We start from the raw sequence: 21,954 nt of genomic DNA, 5'->3' as shown, positions 1-21,954 counted from the left end.
TGAAGCGGTAGTGTCTATCCAATGAACTGATGGCGCGGTACTTATTGTTGCACACTTTACAAAACGGCGGCACAAAGAAAGCGGATGTGGACGTGCTTGCTAGAGCGGAAGTTGCTGTTTCCACCAATGGCAGAGAGCGACGTAGGTTTAGCGGGGGATTCAGACGCTGTGTTCAGATGATCCGTTCGCGGGAAACGCGACCATCGCCGGCAGCAGCACGTAAAAAGACCAGCAACTTCTCAGTACTATTAAAAATAACTCCAGATCGTCTTTTGCTGGAGTGTCGGGATGCTTTTCCGCTCTATTGTTGACAGAGGATTGGGCAGACGAAGGCAGAATGGTAAGATGCTCAGTGTGTGGAGGTATTACTGCTGGTGCTCTGAGGGTTATTGTGCTAAAAGCGAGTTTTAGCCTTTAGCTACGATAACAGAGATATGTAACGTAAATCTCTTCTGTTTTTTGTTTGCATTTACTTCGTTTACTTCACGGAGGAGTTTTACTGTTAATATAGTAAATATGCTTAGGTATCTAAAGTTTGAAAGCATGGTTAGATTCTCATCTAAATTTGAGAGACGTGAAAAAAATGTGGAGGAAATGTGCAAACTGTTATTTCATTAAGAGATTAAGTATCTTAAGGTCTGATCATGTTATTAAAATTGCCCTTAGTCTTAATCGTAGCCTTAATCGAAGGAGCTCAGTGACATTGTGGAGTCTCTTGGGGTTTCTGGCTCAGAAATGAAGTATAAGTACAGCATCTGAAAAAATGCTATTTTCTGCCCAGCCCTTCCTGCAGATCCTTGGCCCAGGTACCCCCTGAGCTCTCTGCTGCAAGGCTACCAGTGTGTCCGACATGATGAACACATCTCCTTTGGGAACCTGGGTGACCATGTTCCACCGTTTGGATTAGCTTTCTCCTCTGGTAACCCACCTGCATTTTATCCTCAGAGACACATCAGAGCTAGGGGCCATTGTCATTTATCTGACTAACAGGAATGTGCTGTCTTCCCTCATCTCTCTTTAGCTGGGGACCTGCAGAATGTCCTTGCAGCAGCTAATGAAGAAGGCATTGTTAGGATCTACAACACAGAGAGCCGAGAAAACCCACTTCTTAAAGGTATGTGCAGAGATTCCTTTTTCCACAGTTGTCCATCATCATGAAATATCAGGGTCTAATGATGTGTGAACTTTGCAGAATGGCTGGCTCATGAAAATGCCGTCTTTGATATCGCCTGGGTACCAGGGGAGCCTCAGTTGGTAAGTATAAGTTGTATATGTTGTCAGTCCACTGTAAATCAGGTTCAGATAGTAAGATCTTTTAAATAATGTATTTAAGTGCATTTTTTTTTTTTTGCACTGTACATAAGGCACACTGTCAACTCTTCATGTATCATCCTCAGGTGACTGCTGCAGGTGATCAGATGGCCAGGTTGTGGGATGTGAAGTCAGGAGACATGTTAGGCAGCTTCAAGGGCCACCTCTGCAGCCTCAAGTCTGTTGCATTCACACCTCAGGAGAAAGGTATATTATACACAAGACCAAATATGCTCTTAGGAGAAATTACTGTTTACTGTTGTCTCTTAAATGTCACAGGAAAACACTGTGATGATTGGTAGTTTCTAGGTTACATAATCCAGCACATTGAAACTAGATGTAGCAGCTATGGTTACCTGTTCACTACTGTAAGAGATTCAGATTTTCACGTAAATTACATTAATGAAGCTTTCTTTGTGTGCTCTATTCAACAGCTGTGTTCTGTACTGGAGCCAGAGATGGAAATATTATGGTCTGGGACACGAGGTGCAGCAAAAAAGGTATTGATTAGATCACAGAACCAACCCAATCTATTTTGTATAATGGTAGAAGATAACAGACCTCATGGGGCCAGAACATAAATATTGTAGTCATTCATTTATTTGGCAGAATGTCTGACCATATTATGTGTTCCTCTCAGATGGTTTCTACAGACAAGTGAAACAGATCAGTGGTGCTCACAACAAAACAGAGACAAACCCTCCCTCTAAAACAAAGAAGAGGCGGAGCAGCACACGTGGCATGGCTCCCAGTGTGGTGAGTTTCCTGAATAACTGACACTGTTTATTGAACTAAAGTAAAATAGAGACTAAGGAGGTGGAGACACAAGGCTGATCTTCAAGCATTTTGTCTTTTTTTTTTTTGCAGGATACCCAGCAGAGTGTCACGGTGGTTTTGTTTCGGGATCAACACACCCTCATCTCCTCTGGGGCTGTTGATGGGTAAGAAACCACTGTTACTTGTTAACATGCAGCAAGCCATTGTGAAATGACTCTCAGTGTGAACTTTTGCATTGTCATTTTGATTTTTATTTCCATTTCATTCCTCCTAACCAGCGTAATCAAGATGTGGGATCTGAGAAAGAACTACACTGCACACCGCCAGGATCCTGTTCCACTGCAGACGTACCCATACCCTGGTTCTTGCATGCGCATGCGACTGGGTTAGTTTTGTGCTTTGCTGAGGCATCATGTTTACATGATGTTGAATGCAAATCACAAAAAAAATAAGCTGAATGTTGTTTTGCATGTGTTGCAGGTTATTCTGGGCTTGTTCTGGACTCCACCAGATCCAATGTCATGTGTAACTGCACTGATGATAATATCTACATGTTCAACATCAGTGGAATCAAAACAGCTCCAGGTAAATAAGGGCTCCACTTTTACACAATATACATATTGTGTTCCTGCACCAAAACAGGAATTTTCCTGTTTATCACTGATTTATTACCATTGCATCTCACTAGATGGGGCTGCAAACTAATGTCCTGTGGTTTAGCTGAGGAGCAGGGCCTTGTTTGATACAGAGAAAATGTAGAGATGAAGGGACTTATAGTGTACTTATCCTAATACCTTTAAATCACAGCTTTGAATGTGTTAAAGATCTGAAAGATTTGGACAGCTTACTAGCACCAAATCAGCTGGACGATATTCACACCATCTAGGCTAGGCAGCCATCTTGAAGCCCATTACAAAACATTACGTGACAAAGCAGACACTTGTTGTTCGGGGGGGTCTGTTGTCAGTCACTGAAACTGAAGGAAACTCGTGTTTCTCTGGTTGAATCTCCTTTAGGCTTATTTTTGTGTATTTTCAGACTTTCTTTTTTTTTTGCACTCTAAATAAAGCCTGTAGTTAGAGATCTTAATATCTCTGCTTGTTTTTCTTCCACAGAGGCAGTTTTCAATGGCCACCAGAACTCCTCATTTTATGTAAAGTCCACTATCAGCCCAGATGACCAGTTCTTGGCCAGTGGATCAAGTGACAATCACACATACATCTGGAAGGTATGGTCTTAATTTTATTTTGCTCTTATATAATGGATTTTTTTAGTTCAGTGTTTTAGGGTGGAGAAATGTGCTTAAGGTTTTTCACCTATTTTTTTACATTTTAGATCTCTGATCCTCAACATCCTCCCATGATGCTTCAAGGCCATAGTGAGGAAGTGACATCTGTTGCATGGTGCCCAACAGACTTCACAAAGGTAAGACAGCAAACCTTACTAGTTTTTGAAAAATTGCAATCAGCGATGTTAGCATCATGCTCTCATCCTGTTTCTGTTGTGCAAAACCTATAAATGATTCTGAGGTTTTTGTGTTTAACTGTGGTAAAGCTGAGTGGTTTTAATAGGCCAGGGAGCTGGATTTAGGCACTGTGTAATCCCCGCTGCTCTGTTGGCAGATTGCTTCCTGTTCGGATGACCACACTGTACGGATCTGGAGGCTTCACCGGGAAATGGATGGAGCACAGTCTGCCATGGGAGAAGCCAACCTTGTGGGCTGGGCACGTCCTAAATCTCCCACAAGTAAGTATTTGAACTACCATCCATCAGTTCTTGTAAACAACTGACATAAACTGCCATTCATCTACCATATAATCACACAGTATATATGTTGCCTTTTCTGCTGTTCTTAAATTAGCCAGAAAAACATAAAGGCAGCTTTTCTGGTGCCATACCTTTTCTGTCTAAGTATGTGAAATATGTAAGAGCTTATTCATAAATCACTTCTTTCCTGCCCTTGAATACTGTCAGTCAAAGTTCTCATGTTGTCCCATCTGTCTAACAAGGACTTTTGCTTTTGTCCAGGGCCTTCAGTCAGAGCCGAGACAACTCCTGCCAAGACCCAAAGGACGGAGAACCTTAGAGGCCTGGCCTCACCCCAGCTAGCTGCCTGTGCTCCCAGTGGAGCTGCCCTGCCTTTGCCCTCCAGCACCACTTCACCTATCCAGTCTCAGGATGCAAAGTCTGCTTCTGTTCGCCAGAGAACACCAACATCTTCTATCAAACAGTGGTTGTCTCCGAGCCAAGGATCTCCTGGTCTGGCCAGCCCTCCACTCCGCAGGGTGCTGAGCCCATGTCCCCAGAGCCCGGCGAACAGCACCTCTCCCACTGAACGACGGGCCAAACGCAGGCTGGAGACTGGTGATGGTGCAACTGCAGGCTGTGAGGGTGCCGAACAATGTGACTGTGTTACTGAACTTTACCCTGTGGCCAAGAGAAGCAGAGCCTTGTCTGGTTTCTGCTGCCCTGCTCAGCAGAGCCAGGTACAAACAGACTGTCACACAGAGGACAAGCAAGTCCCATCTAGGCAGAGTGGCAAGGAGAATTACTCTCCCAGAGGAATGAACTGGCTCTCTATGATGGGCCAAAAGATGAGGAAAGGTCAAGGAAGCCCGAGTACTCCCAGAAGTCCCAGTGCTTCTAAGAAACAAGAAGGCAAGACGCCAGCTTCACCAGTAAGTACAGAACTCCCAAGTTTAGCAGATTTTTTTTTTTAAACAACAACCTAGTCTTTCTCTGTAACATCCTCTTAAATAAAGCTTTCCCTTGAGCTTTTTTTCTTGTCAGCATAAACATGTCTTCAACACAAGTTTCAGATCATGGAGTCTGAAATTCTTCTGAAGTTTCTTTAAAGGAGAGTGAACCAGTTTACTTATTTAACAATAGAGAAAGTCACTGTAAAGACATAAAAGTATTTGCAGTTTACTCTGGCTGTGTACTGTTATGAACGCCTTCCTTCACTTTCAGCTATTTGGAATGCTGCCAGTCTAGAAATTCAAGCTTTAAAGTCACTGAATGAGGGAAAAACATTACGCATTAAGCATTACAAAAGAAATAGGGATGATTATTTGTTACTTTAGGTCTCACCCTATTTATCAGTGCTAATGTTTGCATGCCTTTTTTTTCTATAGCTACTAAGATGACTGTTGCAGTTGACCCTCTTTATTTCTTGTTTTTCAGACAATCCGCTCACCACATACCATGAAGAAAATCTCCACGTATTTCACGAGACAGACTCCGGAGTGACCTACTTGAGCCAATCAGATATTTTGTGCTTCTGTTTAAAATGCTGTGTTTTTATTTTGGGTATTTTTAAGCAGGACCCACAGACAACAAGCCTCCAGGAACACTGATTTATGTCCAGGTTACATAAGTGCATCAGCCTAGTCTGCACAGAGATTGACAAAACAGTCATTCTGAATATTTGATGCTACACGTTTCACGTCCAGAGAGGCTTTTTTTTTTTTTTTTTTAATTGGGTCATAGGTTTTTGCATTTGCCTCCTACACAATTTTCTGGTGCTGGACTAAATTACTTGAAATCAGGTTGTATTTTGCAGAGTGAATCTTTCATTTTACTCAAACCTGAAAACTAACAGATGCTTTACCATTTAATACAGGAGTCCGTGTCTAATTAAGTTCCTCAGGAGGTTAACCAGGTATCAATCCTCAAATGCAGAGAAAATGTATTTGTCCACTGGAGTGGGTGTTTTAAATTCTGCTAAAAAAAAAGGACCAAAAAAAAATCACCATTTATTCGCTCCTCTTTGAGCCCTTTTATGAACTTCACTAACATTTAAACTGTAAAGTGGTCACAGATCAGCTCTGTTTGTAAGCAAACCATTTATATCTTCATCTTTTTGACCTTTTTCTGTCATTGTTACACATTGTTCTGCTAAATGTTATTTTTCTTGAGCAAATGCTTAAGTTGTTTATATGTACAAAATAACCAACAATTGTTGCTTGGTTCATTTGTATTTAATTAACATAAACGTGCTGTAATCTGATGTTATTAAATTGAAAATAGTTTTCAAAGCTTGCATCATGGAAATAGTTGTATATTTTCATCCATGTGTGGTGTAATTAACAGTGCATGGTGATGAGACAAGTGGCAGTATTGACATGACTTTAATTATATACTGTGACCCCATAAAACAAAGATGTGTATACTTGTGGCCTTTCTTTATAAGTTACCCATGGCTATTCCTTTTCTGTTTTATTTTAACAATTTTAGGAATAGGCAAAGTAAAAAAAAATTTTGAATTCTATCTGATACTATTAAAATGAATGGGTGACAGCAGCTGCTTGGGTTCCCTTAAGACAGAGGTGTCCAAACTATTTCACAAAGTGGCTGCAGGTTTTTGTTCCAACCAAGCAGCAGCACACCAGACTTGACTCATTTAATCAACTGATCTCAGTCTTCAGACAGTTGATTGGTCAAACTGTGTGATCTTGGGAATGTGGGAAAATACACGGGAGAAGCAGAAATGATCATTTTTTAAAAATCTTATTTGATTTTCAGAGACAGTGGCATCACTCACGCAGGGGGTGAAAATACAGATTCCCTCGCCATCTATGGTAGAACAAGTTTAGATCCTGCAGACTTGGTGTTTTGATGTTATTGCAGTAACTTTCTCTGATCATGAAGACCTACTACAGCTGCCACTCCTCATTCAACTTCACAGCGTCATGTATTTGTTTTCACATGTCACATGTTCAAGCCCCGCTTTCTCTGACACCCGATTGGCTTAAAAAGTTTCCAGCTTTTTAGTTCTCTGCCTGTGATTGGTCGCTGGAGCTGTCACTCGGTGACGTACGCCTGTCAGGTTCTGCGGTCTACCAAACAGTCGAGTCGTACAGATAGCGACGGAGCGGCGGTGCGGGGAGTACTTTATGGCTGCCTGCTCAGCACGACGTATAGTAATTTGTTGTATTTGAAAACGCTTGTTTTTTTCAGAGGCCGTGAAACTAGCGCTCTGCGTTCAGCGAGGACTGTAGCTAAGGCAGAGTCACTCGTATGTGGACACGGCTAACTTTTTTGTGCTAAATGAGACTGCCGTCGAGCGAATTTTAACTTCATCGATCGCGGATAGTTCTTTTGAAAATACAATCAGCGGAAGTCTAACTAGGATTACAAGTGCTTGAAGACCTGGACTTAGCGTTTTTACGAAGACCTGCACTAATTGTATGGGGAAACTGTGTTTTCTAACTTTTTTCCCCCTCAACAGCGCTGCAAACTGTTGCCGTAGTGGCATACATTAACGTCAGCTAATTTTAGCAAACTAGCTAGGTACACTAGCTGGCAGCCTAGCAGCACAGTACTTTACTGCTAATTCAGGAAACTTTTTTATGACAATGCCTTTCATACGTTTTGCAACAGGTAGATGGTTTGTAAACACGATGAAGCAGCATTATACACCAGAAATTTAGAAACTTATGTGATATTTTCTTCGCGTTGGTTATACCGCGGGCGATGTCATGAGTTGTAGTTTGGCTTTTTGGTTCGTGTTTTGAAGATCGTCCCCGCGTTTCAGAAAACAAGTTACTCTGATGATGCAGTCTTTGGACACAATCTAACCCCAATACCGACCTAACATGTTGGATCATACAGAATAACACGAGACTTGGATAGGAGACGAGCTTCGAGTCGCGCAGTTTGCTGCATATTTTTTTGTGCTGATGTGAACGAAGAGGAAACCTTTCAGTTGACCTAGGGATACAATAGCTTGTCTGAAGTCTTCGTCACTCTATGCATCAAAATGTCGGCCATCTCTGCATCCGAGAAAGTGGACGGGTTTACGAGAAAGTCCATGAGGAAGGCCCAGAAACAGAGAAAATCCCAAGGCTCTTCTCAGTACCGCACTCAGAGCGCTCCAGTTGAGCTTTCACCGCTGCCGCAGCTCAAAGGTACGGTAAGAGGATGAAGGGGTCTGCCGCTTAAAATAGGCTATCTGTCATTACCAGCGTGTTTGCGTGTTCCGCTAGCTCAGCAACAATTACATTCGGCGTGCGGCTTATTACCAAAATTGCAGCAGATATAAATGACGTGAGAGCAATTCGTGCATATATTGTTCGCAGTTTACACACACTACTGTGCATAAGCCAACCATGTTTAAACCCCCTGGACAGGGAGATAACTCTGGTCCAAAGAGTTGTTGACACATCCTCAATCATTTTCCTCTGTTATCCTCTGTTCTTGTCCTCTACACAAGCAGCTTGGAGGAATTAACCACAGAGAATCTAAAAAAAAAAAAAAATTACACGACTGTCTGCCAAAGTGGAATACATCAGTTGTGTGTCCTCGCTGAGATTTGGCAGCAGGTTCTGTTTACTTTTCTTGAACTACGGTTTCTTTGTTCTTAAGTCCAAGTTACAAGGTGTTACAAGGAGACACAGAATAGCCTCACATGAACAGTTGGGTCTGAATTGACATGTAGGGACACATCCAGAGAATGATGCTGAAGAATGGGTCAAGAGGGATTTATACTTTTACGTCAAAGTGTTGTGGAGGCTACGTGTGTAGGCTCGATAATCTTTTCTATCTTTGTGGCTTGACAAGTTTATATTTTGTGACGTTGCAAACCGTTTCCAGTGCAAACATGTTGAAGTATAACTCAAGTCCTGTGCCAGAGGCAGAATCACTGGAACATCTCAGCGAAGAAACATAAAGCTAGCTTAACTCATTCCCGTTCATTGCCATGCACTGTGCATTTCACCCCAGCAGGTATAAGAATGTAAACTTGCATCCTGCAGGTCACAGGTCAGCTGGATACTTAAGTTTACTCACAGTACTATAGTTGTATTCAACATTTCACAGGACAGAAAAGTAGAAGTATCACAGTACTGCACATGAGAAACTTACAAATACCATGTAAATACCAGGTAGTTTGTTTTTGTTTTGATAGTTTTTGCAGTGTTATGTCATGTCAGTGGCAACACGTATGCACTAAGCCTTAGGATACTGCAGTAGAGAATACAGGACAGCAAAATGTGTCAAGCGAAACATGACACTGTGGGATGATATGGGTGACCAGTATTAAACTTTGGAGAGTCTGTTGTCAGTTGATGCAGTAGTCTGTTGTTGTTGTAGGTCGAGGTGTGCATGTGGGGTGGAGGTCTGGTGAGGTATGCCATGTGACCTTATCAAGGAGTCTGCTGCCTACCTGTCAAGGGTAGTGCTACTCTTCCTAAAGGGGGGAATGTGTCACTTATTTGTTTGTATTGTGTTGATTTCGTCATGTTTTCTTAACCCCAGATGACACACGCAAGCATTTTAATAATTATGTAAATTCAACATTTATATAAAGTCTCCATAGAGTCATAAACCCCGCAGTGCTTTCTGTAAGGTGGCAGTTTGTTTCTCCAGTATATTTATGTTATACTTAGATGTCTGTTTCCGACTGTTCCATGCAATTTATTCCAACACAGACACACCCGTGTGTTTTGTGTGAGCTCAAATGCTAATGTAATTAATCCACAACAAAATTAGAGCCGCTTGGCCAAAAATGTTGCAAGCAAATTATACTTAAAACAATTTCATCTCTTCCATGTATTTCAACATGGCAAGTCTAAGCATTCACCTGACTAGATACCTGTTGTTGGTGTTCCTGTAGCCTCCGGTTAAATGTGACACTGCTGAGCCTGTTTACAACTGTGTATTTAAGTGTCATTCAGAACAATATGTGCATTTCCAGTGTGTACTTTAACATGTTTTAACAAGTTATTTCATTGTGGTGCAGCAATTCATTTTGTTTAGTTTAGCTAAGCCTGCATAATGCAGAGTTATGGAAACAATGCATTGGGGTTTTGTTTGATTATTCCTTCATTTTTCTGGAATGGCATTATCAAATCTAATGACTGGACTTAAAATTGCTGTTTGCCCACACTTATAATGCAGACAAGCCTCAACAACTTATGAACAGTGTTGATGTTACTGGGAAGAGCGGAGCTGAAGTCAAAAACTTGCCTGGTCAAGTAGTTGGAACTTTTCAACATGATGCAACTTCTCAAATGCTGAAAACAAAATGTGTCACAAGCAAGTTGGTATCGACGGTGACTGTTTAAAAATAAAATTTAGCCTTTAATATTTTATTGTTAATCTTGAACAGTACATGCGGAGAGCAGACAGTATAAAAAAGGCACAGGTTTTCAGCAGGAATTTGAAACACTTGGCATAATTTTCCCAGACTAGAGCATTGCGCCACCACAATGCCCAAAATTGACTTGAAACAGCATGGCAGCTACTGCCTTGTTGACAAGCGTGAAAGTGACAGTCAGATTATCCCACTTTCTCCCACCAAAAGCTTGAGGATGGTTTGTGCCTTGTTGTGGTGAGTGCCGCTGGTATAGAATTAAGGAACTCACAGTTCTCACATTTCAGTTACGTTAAAATCTTTTTTTTTTTTTTTGCTTTTTTTTGCAGTAGGGTGTACTGATTATTCACCCGATCACTGTGTTGATTCTACCCTGCATGGACCTTTTTATAATTTCTTAGGTTTATTCTGTTTGTTTATTATAAGGTGGGCACTGCATATGCAGTGCTAGATGACTTTTGCATCATAGTCATTAAGTGCTTTCTAATGAAGTAGTGAAGCACATTGGATGCAAATTTGGTTGTCTTTGAGAGGTGTGTGTTTCTGTGCAGTAATCAGGGCGCATTCTTAAGTCTGTGGTTAGACTGACTATAATTCATGTTTAATGTTATTTGTATTGATGTCATGAAGGGAAAAAGGCCTTTAACATGCTTGCACAACCACTCTTTTCATTCCAAGTAAAAGAGTTTAAGCAGTGTAGTAATTAATTGTCGGCAGAGCTGGAAAGCTTTTACAGTGAAGGAGTGTCAGCACATGATATACATGAAGTGTGGAGTTAATAGTTCCAGAGGGCTGCTCGCTCACTAAAAGTTTGACTTGTACAGGTTCAGGGACTTTTGCACTGCAAGAGAGCTGCTACAAATCCCAGCAAAGGAGTCGACAGTTTGAAGCATAGCTATAATAAACCAACCGACCCCTCGACCCCTCGTCTAACACTGTAGGTATCAGTACTTTGGCAGGAATGACCCCAAAACTAGTACAAATAACATAGACAGTTATCTGTGATGTTGCATAACCTGTGCATGCAGCATCACAGATACGTGTGAATTCATGAAACACTAAATGTGTCCCTCTCTGTGCAATGGTAAATGTGTTGTACTATTTTTGGAGCTCGCTTATTGGAGCAAAATCTGTGGAGTCTTGTGTTTCACCACAAATGGACAGGTGGGATTACTATTTTCTCCTGTGGCAGTGGAACAGAGCTGTGAATGAGCACCATGAAGAATTGAGTTTTGAGTTCAGCTGTCCTGATGACTTTGTAAACTTTGTATACAGTCATGTACTTTATGTGTATCTCCTGCCTGGGGAGACGCAGCAGAAAATACTCCTTCATACATACCTTGTGAAGATAGCCTGCTGCAATCAGGATTTTGTCTTACACCTTGTTGTAGAAATGAGACACAAATGGAGCCATTATACTAAAGTTAAGACATTTATCCATGCTAAGTTTAATATCTAAAAGCTGTGATGGCACGGCAAACAAATGTGTGTTATCAGCACTATTGCTGGTTCATCGAGAAACTAAGAGTGGAAATGTCTACGGCCGGCATGTTTCAGGTCCTAAAAGATAGTAGCCTGCAAAGATGCTTCTTCCCTCCTGCAGTGGAGAGGTTGGAGCGCTTATAGCTCCTGTTGTGTGATAGACACTGAAAAGATGAGTCACTCAGAGACCAACATTGTTGCCATGGCAGCCAGAAGCCTTGAGAGCAAGCCAGGGAAATGTTTTACTTTCCAAATACAGACTGCTTCATTTAGGCTGATATTTCTGTCACTGGAGTGAAATTTTGAGCTGAGACATGATTTCTAACTAGACCGAAGCTTGCATTTGGGCGGTGTGGTGGTTATTATCAACAGCCCAAATATAGCACAGTATCAGTCTAAGGGTGCATTGATTTAAATTTCCATGACTTGTTCTGACACAGAAATCAAAGGTTGCTGTTCTGATGTGCATCTTTTTCTGTGTTTTTCTGTTCCTGTTGTTTTTACTCTGCGGAGAATGTATCGACTGTTTAGTTTATTGGTTGACAGTTACTTCTGTTACATTGGTGCACTCATGTTCAAATCAGTAAAACAGGATATCATCTTTAATCCACACATTCTTCTTCCTTGTCAAAACCTAACGCCTACATTACCCACAATACAACTTGACTGCTTTGGTTGACAGTTTGGTTGGAGGTTCGGGTGTGTTATTCTAGTAGTGACTAATGCAGTCTGGAGCTTTTGGCCACAAGCAGAGATGAGAAGTGGGCTACAGAGAGAGGGCTGGTATGCTCATTTCTTTCTAACTCTGCACGTCTTCAGCTGCAGCTGATGTAGGAGTGACATAATTTGGTCCATCCATTCATGTGTTCTCCATTTAGTCTAAAACATGTTAAACACTAAAGTTACCATTAGCACTCAATCAACCATATGGGAACCACTCAATCATCACCGTGCTCGTTATAACCAGAATAGTTGCACCTGTACTGTGTGGTTTTCTGTTCCTGACATTGATCCCAAAATTTGACCACAGTCTTTTTCCACCACCAGCCCCAAGTCTGCATCATGACAACCATCTGCAGTCTGCACCTTAATCTAGTATCTGCTTAGCTTTAAATGTTGTGTACAATAGTCTCTCCTGGATTCACTGAAATTTTAGCCTAGAAAGTCACTGTGTATTGTTGGTTTCAGCCATGACCAGTGTTTGTTGCTTTGGCACAGTTAGCAAAGCACTAACTGTGCATTCAGTTGTATCCTATGGTGCTGAAACAAAACACATTGACAATAATGTAGATATTTGATTAATCATTTGACAGTTTTTAATCAAAAACATGTTTGTTCCTTTTTTCTGTTTTAGGTTATTATAAATTGAACATGATTTTTGGGCTGCTGTTCAGACCAGAAAAGAAATAATTTAAAGATGTCATCTTGAAAATTTTAAAAATTGTGATGGACATGTCACTGTTTGGGTTTTTTTTTTTTGTTTGTTTTTTTTCCTTAATAACCTTAATGATTTAGTACTGGAGTTTTAGCCAGCGTCCTTTAGCAATGACTCATAAATGTCTAGTCATAAAATACTGTACATGTCCACTCTATTGGCTTATTGATTGACAAGTGTTTCCCACACAGTCTGTTTCCATCCTGTCTGCCAGCAGATGGCAAATCAATACATAATTTTCTAGGAAACAAAGGGACAAATCTTTTGTGTTGGACTGTGAGTCTGTGTCATAACTGTGGCCTCTGGCAGGTTAGGACTTTCTTCCACCTTTTCGCACAAAACTTGTCCTTCAACTTTATTTTGTACCGTCAGTCTGCTGACTGAAGATGTGGGTTATATAATGACCAGCTTCAGCTAGGCCTGGGTGTTATTGCATAGTATATTTTTATCATGGAAAAGATGTATGCTACAATATATAATTTCCCCTTCATAAATTGAATACGTGATTTTAAATGATGTCCAGAAAATTTGGGATAGTGCTTGTATTTATTCTCATTTATGCTCATTTTAGTGCACTGACTTTGTGTGTGTGTGTGTGTGTGTGTGTGTCCGTATCTGCTGTTTGCTCCACTTTCTCTCAACAGCTCCTGGACAAATTCTGGATTTCATTTTAGATGAAATGTTTGCAGCTCAGTGTAACGTACAGTAAATGCAGCTTTTCCACAAATGCCTTGAAGCCATCCCTCACAGCAGTTTAGATATTAACCATGTCTTGACATGGATACACAGATATGGCATGAGTCATGTCCTTCCTCTGCTGCCTTTTCTTGGAAAGCAGCTAATTGGTGACTCAGGCAAGAATGTCTCCTGTGTGGTTCTTCTTCCCCTGCTGCAGCTAAAGCGCATTCTCTAAAATTTAGTGCACATGCAGACATGTTTGCTCATGGTTTGGGCCTGCCTTTCTTCAACTCGTCACCAGTCGTTTATTAGCATGCAAATATTTTTTAGCTTTAGATTTGTATTACGTGTTCACTTGTTAACATGAAATTTGTGCTATAGCAGAATATACCATTAGTGTCTTTTCTGCCCACCTTGCAGCTGTCCTGTATTGCCTTTAAATTTAACAGTAACTGCTGGCAACTTGAGAAGAGGAATAGAGGAATAGTGCGAATGTGCCCTTATGGGACCTTTTCGGATTGACGAGCCGGTAACGTGAAGACAGACCTCTACTTGTTGAAATCTACTGGCCGAGACAGATATAGGAATATGCGGGGGATATGACCGACCAGTTCTGTTCACCCTTTCTCCGTGTACAGCTCTGACCTCTCTTGGCCAGATCGTCTGACGTTCCTCTTTCTTACCAACTGTAACACATGCTCAAGTTTCACAGTAACCCACAGCGGTAATGTGAGTAAAACACTGGGTTACTGCTCGTAGTACAACAGCATGAAGTCTAAAATAGAAGCAGACCTCTAAAGAGTTTGATACCTTTCCAAGGATTCTTTTCACTTTCATGTTTGGCTCATCCTTGGACAGAGAGAAGAGGTCCGGTTGACTGCCTTTTACTAGTGGTTTTTGCGTCCATCTTTAAAGCAACACTGGAGATTGTTTTTGGTTTTGAATGGGCCTTGTAATTAAAAACTAATCTGCAGACAATCTAATAAGTGGACACTTCGCTGGTTTGGAAGTCAACAGTTAATGAAATGCACAAACTGGAATTGGGTAAAGATACATTTTATGCCCTCTGACTAAGGTTACAACTAATTCATTTCATTCTGTTTGTTTGCCCTGTGAACTGTCTCTGAATGATAGAGCTGACTGTTGAAGATCTCAGTTAGGTAAACAAACCTTTTACCCACAGCTGTTACTTATTAGCATCGGTGAGTGATTGGCTGACAACAGCATGTTGTTTACTGCCATGATTGCCTGCTTTTCTCCTGTACTATACTGTTTTTCTGTCTTTTTGTCTCTTATGAAAGTGTTAAGCCCAGTTGGGGTGGCCACATGATTACAGATAGCCAGGGACACAAAAGTTGGTGGACTTTGACTCGTTTCTTTTTCTCATGGTAGTTTCAATTGTTGTACTTGTTGTAACAATAATCACCCACCTGTTGACTATGACACAGGTTACTTTCTCAGTTAAACCTCTGATATTTTCCACTGGCAGAGCATGTTTTCACTTGTGTGCACACAATGTTTTTTCAGGCCTAAATCAACAGTTTTATGCTTGTGGCCATATGATGTTTAAGGACAGACTAAAACCAAATGTGTTGACCACATGGCCTCTTAGATACACACTCACACACACACACACACACATAGACGTCCCTCAAGCAAACCTAAAGGAGAAAACTAACAAAATGCTTGTCATCCAGAATCACTGGCTAGGAAACATATGGATATAAGGATCAAGCTTGAGGTCATTACAGAACTCTTGCAGTGCTTTGATTCTTTGCATTCAGCCCACATTGCCAAGCTTTGCATCAGCACACAAGTCATATGATACTGTTTGCATTAAATTGACCTTACCTATAATATTTTCTTCTCATTAAATCTGTTGCAGGGAGTCTTTAAGCTGTTCTTTGGCTGCTGTTAGGACGTATTGTGCCAGCATTATTTTAATGTGCACTATAAACAAATGTGGAGACTCGTCTAAATCAGATTGTACATGTGGTACCATCTTACCCAACCAGTTCAGCAGCTGCAGTATGGCCTACGTGGCATCACTCCAGTCATGCATTAATGGACACATTTAGCCTACAGTAGACTGTCACTCCTGTTTTTTCACAACTCAGCAGTCATATTCTGCGCGTTGAGGCACTTCACATGTCCCTTAATGATGTGTCTAAAAAGATTTTTCATTCATTCGTTTTCTTATCTCTCTGCCTTTCTTGTATCTTAGTTGTGAAATCTGCATGGCCGTCTAATTGGCAGATATTCAGTCCCAACCAGTGCAGACAATACTGGAGCCTTTACAGGAGTACCTGCAGATGTAGTATTCAAGGGCTTTCACTGTCATCTCCTACTGTGAATTGTTAACTGGTGCTCTGGAAGTTACAGACAAATGTGAGACCCTTTAAGTTTATCCATTCCCCCCCCCCCCCCCCCCCACAAAAATGTCTCTTTTGCAGGATTGACAGACCCTTACCTAACCCATGGTCCTTACTTTAACCTTAACCTTAAATAACCTAAAATATTGGAGTGACAGAGCTTGCTGTGAGCATGAAAAAATCCCTTAGTGCTGCTTTTAAACCTGCCGTAATTTAAGAATCTTTTACTGCGGGAGGTCTACGTCAGTTACACATTTGTTCTGATTTGGTAATTACAGCAAAACACCTACACTTTTTAAACCCATCTTAATTCTGACCCAATCGTTTTTTCTTTCTTTCTGTGCCATAAATATTTAACTCCATTTTAGCAGCAGAGGTTGAGCTACATGTCATTGATGGAACATTTTATTAGTTTGTATGTTAAAAAAAAAAAAGGGATCTTGGTTTGTTATCATACTGGACAGGTTGCACGAGCAATCTGAAGTTAATATGTGGCAGCTATTTGTAAGTATGGCCTGAGTTCAGGCAAGTGTAACTGAACTCCTAAATGCTGTGTCCCAGGGCATAACTGCAGGACTAATCTGTCACTGTTCAGAGGTCACCTGACCTGCATATTTTCCCTCAGTTTGTTTTGGTCTCTTTCTGCTTGGCTATAGTTCTCTGAAATGTTGATGGGCACCAAAAGGGCAGACACTAGTCTAAAGCAGTTTTGACGTGGCGAGCTTCGGATTTCTGAAGTTAGATATAAATATGTTTGTTGTATATTTAACTGGGAATAGGTCAAGACCACCAGTGTTTCTACCATCATGGTGAGGATTTTTCCATGTGCACACCACAGATCTGTCCTCATAGTTGTTCCAAAGCATTAGAGGGACTTCATCTGATGGTTTCAGCTGAAAGAGCCAGATGAATCTATGTAAAAATAAAGTCTTAATACTGAGATTTGACACAATCCTTTACAGTTTGCAAGAGGTTTATATAATGAGGAAGTAGTTTCCTCCTGTATAACCACATATTGGATTGAAAAAAAGATGCAAAGTGCTGCTGCTACAGAACAGTGGTAATCAAAATGCAAATAGAGGTCAGACACTTTACTGTAGCTGCACAGAATCTCAAACTATCATAGCTCTGAAATATCTTTTTGTAGATTTAATATCTGCTTCTAATACAACAGGCTGTTAATGAACTTTGAACTTTAATCTTTCTGCAACTGTTCACACAACTCTTGCAGTCCTCACTTTATTCAGAAAAGCTGCGTGATCACCACAATTGCAACCCATGAGCGATACATTTCTGTTTTCCATGACATTTGCCCTCTGTTGCAGTCGAAAGCAGCAGAACGCAATTTATCCAGGGCACAACACATCAGTCAGTGGGGCAGTGAAACATGGGATGCTAAAATGGAAAATGGTTGCATAACTTAATTACTTATAACTTAATTTATCTCTTCAGACATGCAGTGTTGAATTTTGCAGATATTATTTTAACTTAAAACTGAGAAACTGTGGCTACTCTGTTGAACCTTACAATATTCCTGAACAAATGTAATAATATGTATTTTAGGCATAAATCTACCAAACTGCGTGTTGCAGTTTGTGTCTATATTTGTACCCAGTCTTTATGCCTGTCTAATATTCAGAGGGCATTTCTAAATCATGTCCAGTAAAATATGCTTGTCTGAACTCCACACACTTTATAGAAATGCCTTTTTGTCTGCTCTTCTGTATGTGCATGCGGTTACAGGCTACAAACACAGTGATACCGTGTGCTTCTATAGCTTGTAGAGCTTCTCTTTGGACATTTTCAAAGGGAAAGTTTCTCTCATGGAATGTATAACATGTTCAATCCACCACTCACTGCAATTTGTGCAATTTAATGCACAATACTTCCTCTTCAACTCCGTTCACCATATCTTTCTTAGAATGCTGTTATCTGTTTGTTGTCCCTGTCTGTGCACTCATCTCAAAATGGCTTCACTGGGTTTCCAGTTATGATATGATAAGCTGAATTTATAGTTTCACAGGAAAGGATTGAAAGAGATACTGCATGCACATGTGACAAATTTGAATATTCGAATTTGAACACATTTGCAAATGTTTTTGAAAATAGATTTTTCATTTTGTGGTAAGATAACACTAATAATAATGAGAAAGTTTATAGCACAACAAATATAGTAATACAGAACAAATTAAAGGAATGATGAACATACTGTAAAGTGTCAAAGATTTTGTGCTAGTATATCATCAACCCATCCATGCTGTGTTTTGCGTTAAGGTTCTTCACTCATTTATTCCGTATTTGTCTTTCATTTGTCACTGGTATGTGTGTGGTTAATTAAACAATTCGCTGCTCTTTTTTTTTTTTCAAGCTCTCTTCATGGTGCTGTGGTTGTGGAGATGAGATCATGTTTCCTGTTTTTGTCACAAAATCTGGACTTTGTTGTGTTTAATACAGTGCAAGTTTCTGAGAAACCGCTCTGAATTTTTCAGGCACAACCTGTTTTATTCCAGTCTCTCAAATATTACACTTTTCATAAAAGTCACTGGTATTTATTTATTTATTTATTTTTTGGGTAAAATCTTACAGCACAATGAATTACAATTCCAAGTGAAAACATCACTGCAAGCAAGTTTTTAGTGCCATCTCTTTTGCAACAAAAATGAATTCCTAGATATTTAGAGGACAGCATTGATGTCAGCACATGACCAGGGGTTGGTACATTTAAGCAAATTTTCACGTAGTTATAGGATTTGGAAATAACAACAGAATTGTACAGTGTCCATCATTCCAAACATTCTTCTGCAAGTATGGTACTTAACAGGTCACAACACAGTATTTGTCTCACAGAGACAAACCAATATGGTATTCTCCCATTTACAGTAAGCCGAAGAATGTGACAAGAATTAAATGGGACCTGGAAAACATCATGACTAAATAGCTTGTGCAAGATTGGATTTCTAAATGACAGCGGTCGGCAACAACTAGAGTTTGGTGTTGCAAGATACAGAGCAGATGAGCTACTGTTAGTATAAGTGTGTTTTTCTTTTTTGACAGAACAAACCGCAGCGTGTTTTTGGACTCAGTAGGTGTGTGATTCTGTGTGGATCGTCCTCCAATAATAGTAACATAAATTAAGCTTATATATGAAAAGTTTCCAATACTTTGAACGATTAATATCGTTTATTACAGTCAAATAGTATGTTTTCAGCTACAAGACACCAATACCTGCAGAGATCAACAGCAACACACTTAAGACCATTTGTGAATTATTCACTGTGCAGCTTAAAGGAGTATTTATACATATTGTGCTGTGTCTGTCTCTCCTGTTAACGGCGCCACTTTCTTACTCATGTCCGCGTGTGGTTATGAAATTGCGTGTTGTTGCACCCAGATAAAAGAATAACTGATTCCTGAAGCTTTGTGTAAGACGCAGCAGACAGAATATGCAGGACAGAGGGATTTAATGTGTCGTCTCATCTTCCTTCAAATGTTGCCTACATTGTGATTCCAAGATAAAACACTTCATGTGGGAGTGAAAGACTCCGATTGCCTCCTTCAGATTAACATGACCATGTTTTACTTTGAAACCGAATCCATGTAGATGTTTGGCAGCTTGGTTAATTTGGAATTACTATCTGATCTCTCAGATGCTTTCTTCTCTTTGTTCTCGCACATAGCTTCATGGTCCTAATGGAAATATTTTCCTTCCTTGCTAAGCACCCGGAGGAGTTTGCGCACTAATGCATCTGTATTTGAAAGGCAAAAATAGCATTGGGAAAAGCATCTACATGTCAGAGTGTATCTAACAGGCCCAGCCATCGCTCCTCTCTGGAGGACACAGACAATTCCCCGTAAACAAACAAAAAATGATTTTCAACATACTCTCCAGTTAAGCTTAAGGAAGACACATTCACAATATGTGAAAACCTCGGCTTGAATGTTGCCTGTCTTGTCCTATGAAACAGTAAGAGAGGCCAAAATTGTCATATTATGCACGACCGTGACCTGTTATAAAGGAAATCTGGATTACGCTTCAGAGAGAAAAATATATTGAGGATCCACAAAAAGAAAATAGAGCGCTTAGACTTAAAGGAATAGCTCAGGATTTACTTCTGAAGTACCTCTGAATGTCACTAATTAACATGTTATATCTTGTTTGTTCGACCTGTACAAAAACCACAGTGAAAGAAAGAAGACTGTTTCAAAGTTAACAAGCTGCTGGCTGTAGCTTCATGTTTATCGAGTGTTTAAGAGAAAGCATCAGTCTTCTCATCTTAACTCATGGCAAGAAAGCAAATGAGAACAGTTCCCAAAATGCCAAGCTGTTCTTTAAAGGTGCAGTCAGACTGCTATACTGGTCACACCTCTTCCCTGTAAGTGGTTTCCACTGCTTTGTAAACACTGAAGGCTTGAATCCAGCATGCCTGACCAAAAGGAATACACACATCGACCACATACAGTACCCCTCGCAGGGAGGAAATGTGAGCTACTCAGGTTCACAACAGCAATAATCAGGCCCCCGGGGCACCGTGGCCCTTTTCCCTTCTTGCTGCAGTTTGGTATTCAGTCTGCCCTTTCAGTATGAAATCCTTTGAGATTTGATACTTTGGAAAACTGGCATTAAGGCAGAGCAGTGTGTTAACAAGTCAGGCTGGTGTAGTTACACTCAGATATTGCATTCACCCAGAGCAGCAGCCGGTTGTCTGACCTGTGGAGTTCAGTTGCGTAAGTACTTCGTCAGCTGTCAACACCACTGGAACATTTTCACTAGCTGTGAAATTTTTTCTGTGACTGTGTGATGTCCCCATGCCACACCATTTTATGGGGTAATGCCTGTTCAGTTACATAATATTGCTCAACAAGAAACTGCACCATGACATTTCTTACCCTCTCTCTCCTCTCTTCTTGCAGTTAAAAAAAACACTGTAGCAGTGGAGTGTGTTTGTGTGCTTTAAGGCTGCAATAAATAATTATTTTCTTGATTGATTAATCTGCCAGTGCCCGTTGCAGTTTCTCAGAGCCAGAAGTCACATATTCAAATTGCTTGTTTTGTCCAACCAGTAGTGATTAATCAACCATTGAAGTACTTGTTGATTAATTATCTGCCTATCACCAAATCCGTTAATTGACTAATTGCTCTATCTCAAGTGGGTTGTAGGACAGTGGTGCATATGTATAGTTGGTGAATGTGACTGTGGCTATTGAGAACTGCTTCACAGGGGGTGTCATGTGCATGTGACTCAAGTTCTGGTAGACATGGAAGATAGTGGAAATAAGCAGTTAGCAGTGTATAAACAACTAAATCAATTTACGTTTAATTTACACCCGAAAATGTACAATTTAGACATTAATTTCCATGAGGTTTGGCAGTGTACCTCGCTGTCAACAAGTGTCATTGATGGCATCTGTATTTGCTTAACCTCAGAACCTTTGGGGTGTCTGGTTCTGTAGGTGTTGTTAATCAGACCCGAGAGTCTTCCTGCTACCATTGCAAAAAGAGTCCTGTGTCTGCACAGATGAGCTTCGGCTGCGTAGGAACAGAACATCACTGTACAGCGTGTCACTGCGTTTCTGGATGGCTGCCAGATGCTGTTTATAGCTTAGCTGGGGTCAAGTTTGACAGCTCTAATAACCCTGAACGCACTCACCGTCTAATCCATAAAAGGCTTTACAATCAAAGCCGAGAATGACTGGGCTGTCTCTGTGGGGCTAAATACATTGGCGTATTGTGTCTGTCTGCCTGTTGTCCTCACAGTTTGGTTCGATATGTAATATCATGCAAACAATATATGTGTATATATATT

The 21,954-nt window shown here is 40.5% G+C and overlaps 2 protein-coding genes across 2 annotated transcripts in view; both read left to right on the top strand.

The window, feature by feature from the left end:
* The first annotated feature begins 201 nt into the window (after nucleotides 1–201).
* dtl (denticleless E3 ubiquitin protein ligase homolog (Drosophila)) lies at nucleotides 202–5,870 on the top strand. Its single transcript, XM_041064577.1, has 15 exons — nucleotides 202–340; nucleotides 782–919; nucleotides 1,022–1,114; nucleotides 1,193–1,254; nucleotides 1,398–1,518; nucleotides 1,746–1,811; nucleotides 1,952–2,067; nucleotides 2,179–2,252; nucleotides 2,367–2,473; nucleotides 2,569–2,673; nucleotides 3,204–3,316; nucleotides 3,424–3,513; nucleotides 3,711–3,834; nucleotides 4,117–4,766; nucleotides 5,272–5,870. The coding sequence occupies exons 1-15, from the start codon at nucleotides 289–291 to the stop codon at nucleotides 5,335–5,337; spliced, it is 1,977 nt and encodes a 658-aa protein (XP_040920511.1). The 5' UTR covers nucleotides 202–288; the 3' UTR covers nucleotides 5,338–5,870.
* Nucleotides 5,871–6,931: 1,061 nt separating this feature from the next.
* Nucleotides 6,932–21,954, top strand: part of ppp2r5a (protein phosphatase 2, regulatory subunit B', alpha isoform) — a 31,079-nt gene continuing 16,056 nt past the window's right edge. Inside the window, exon 1 of the mRNA XM_041064025.1 lies at nucleotides 6,932–7,997. Within this exon, the coding sequence (XP_040919959.1) occupies nucleotides 7,850–7,997 (148 nt within the window). The 5' untranslated portion in view covers nucleotides 6,932–7,849. The remainder of the gene's footprint in view (nucleotides 7,998–21,954) is intronic.

This window comes from Toxotes jaculatrix, chromosome 19, assembly GCF_017976425.1.
Source record: "Toxotes jaculatrix isolate fToxJac2 chromosome 19, fToxJac2.pri, whole genome shotgun sequence".
NCBI lineage: Eukaryota > Metazoa > Chordata > Actinopteri > Toxotidae > Toxotes > Toxotes jaculatrix.
Note: the sequence above shows the minus strand (reverse complement) of the source record. Positions and strands in the feature narration are given on the sequence as shown.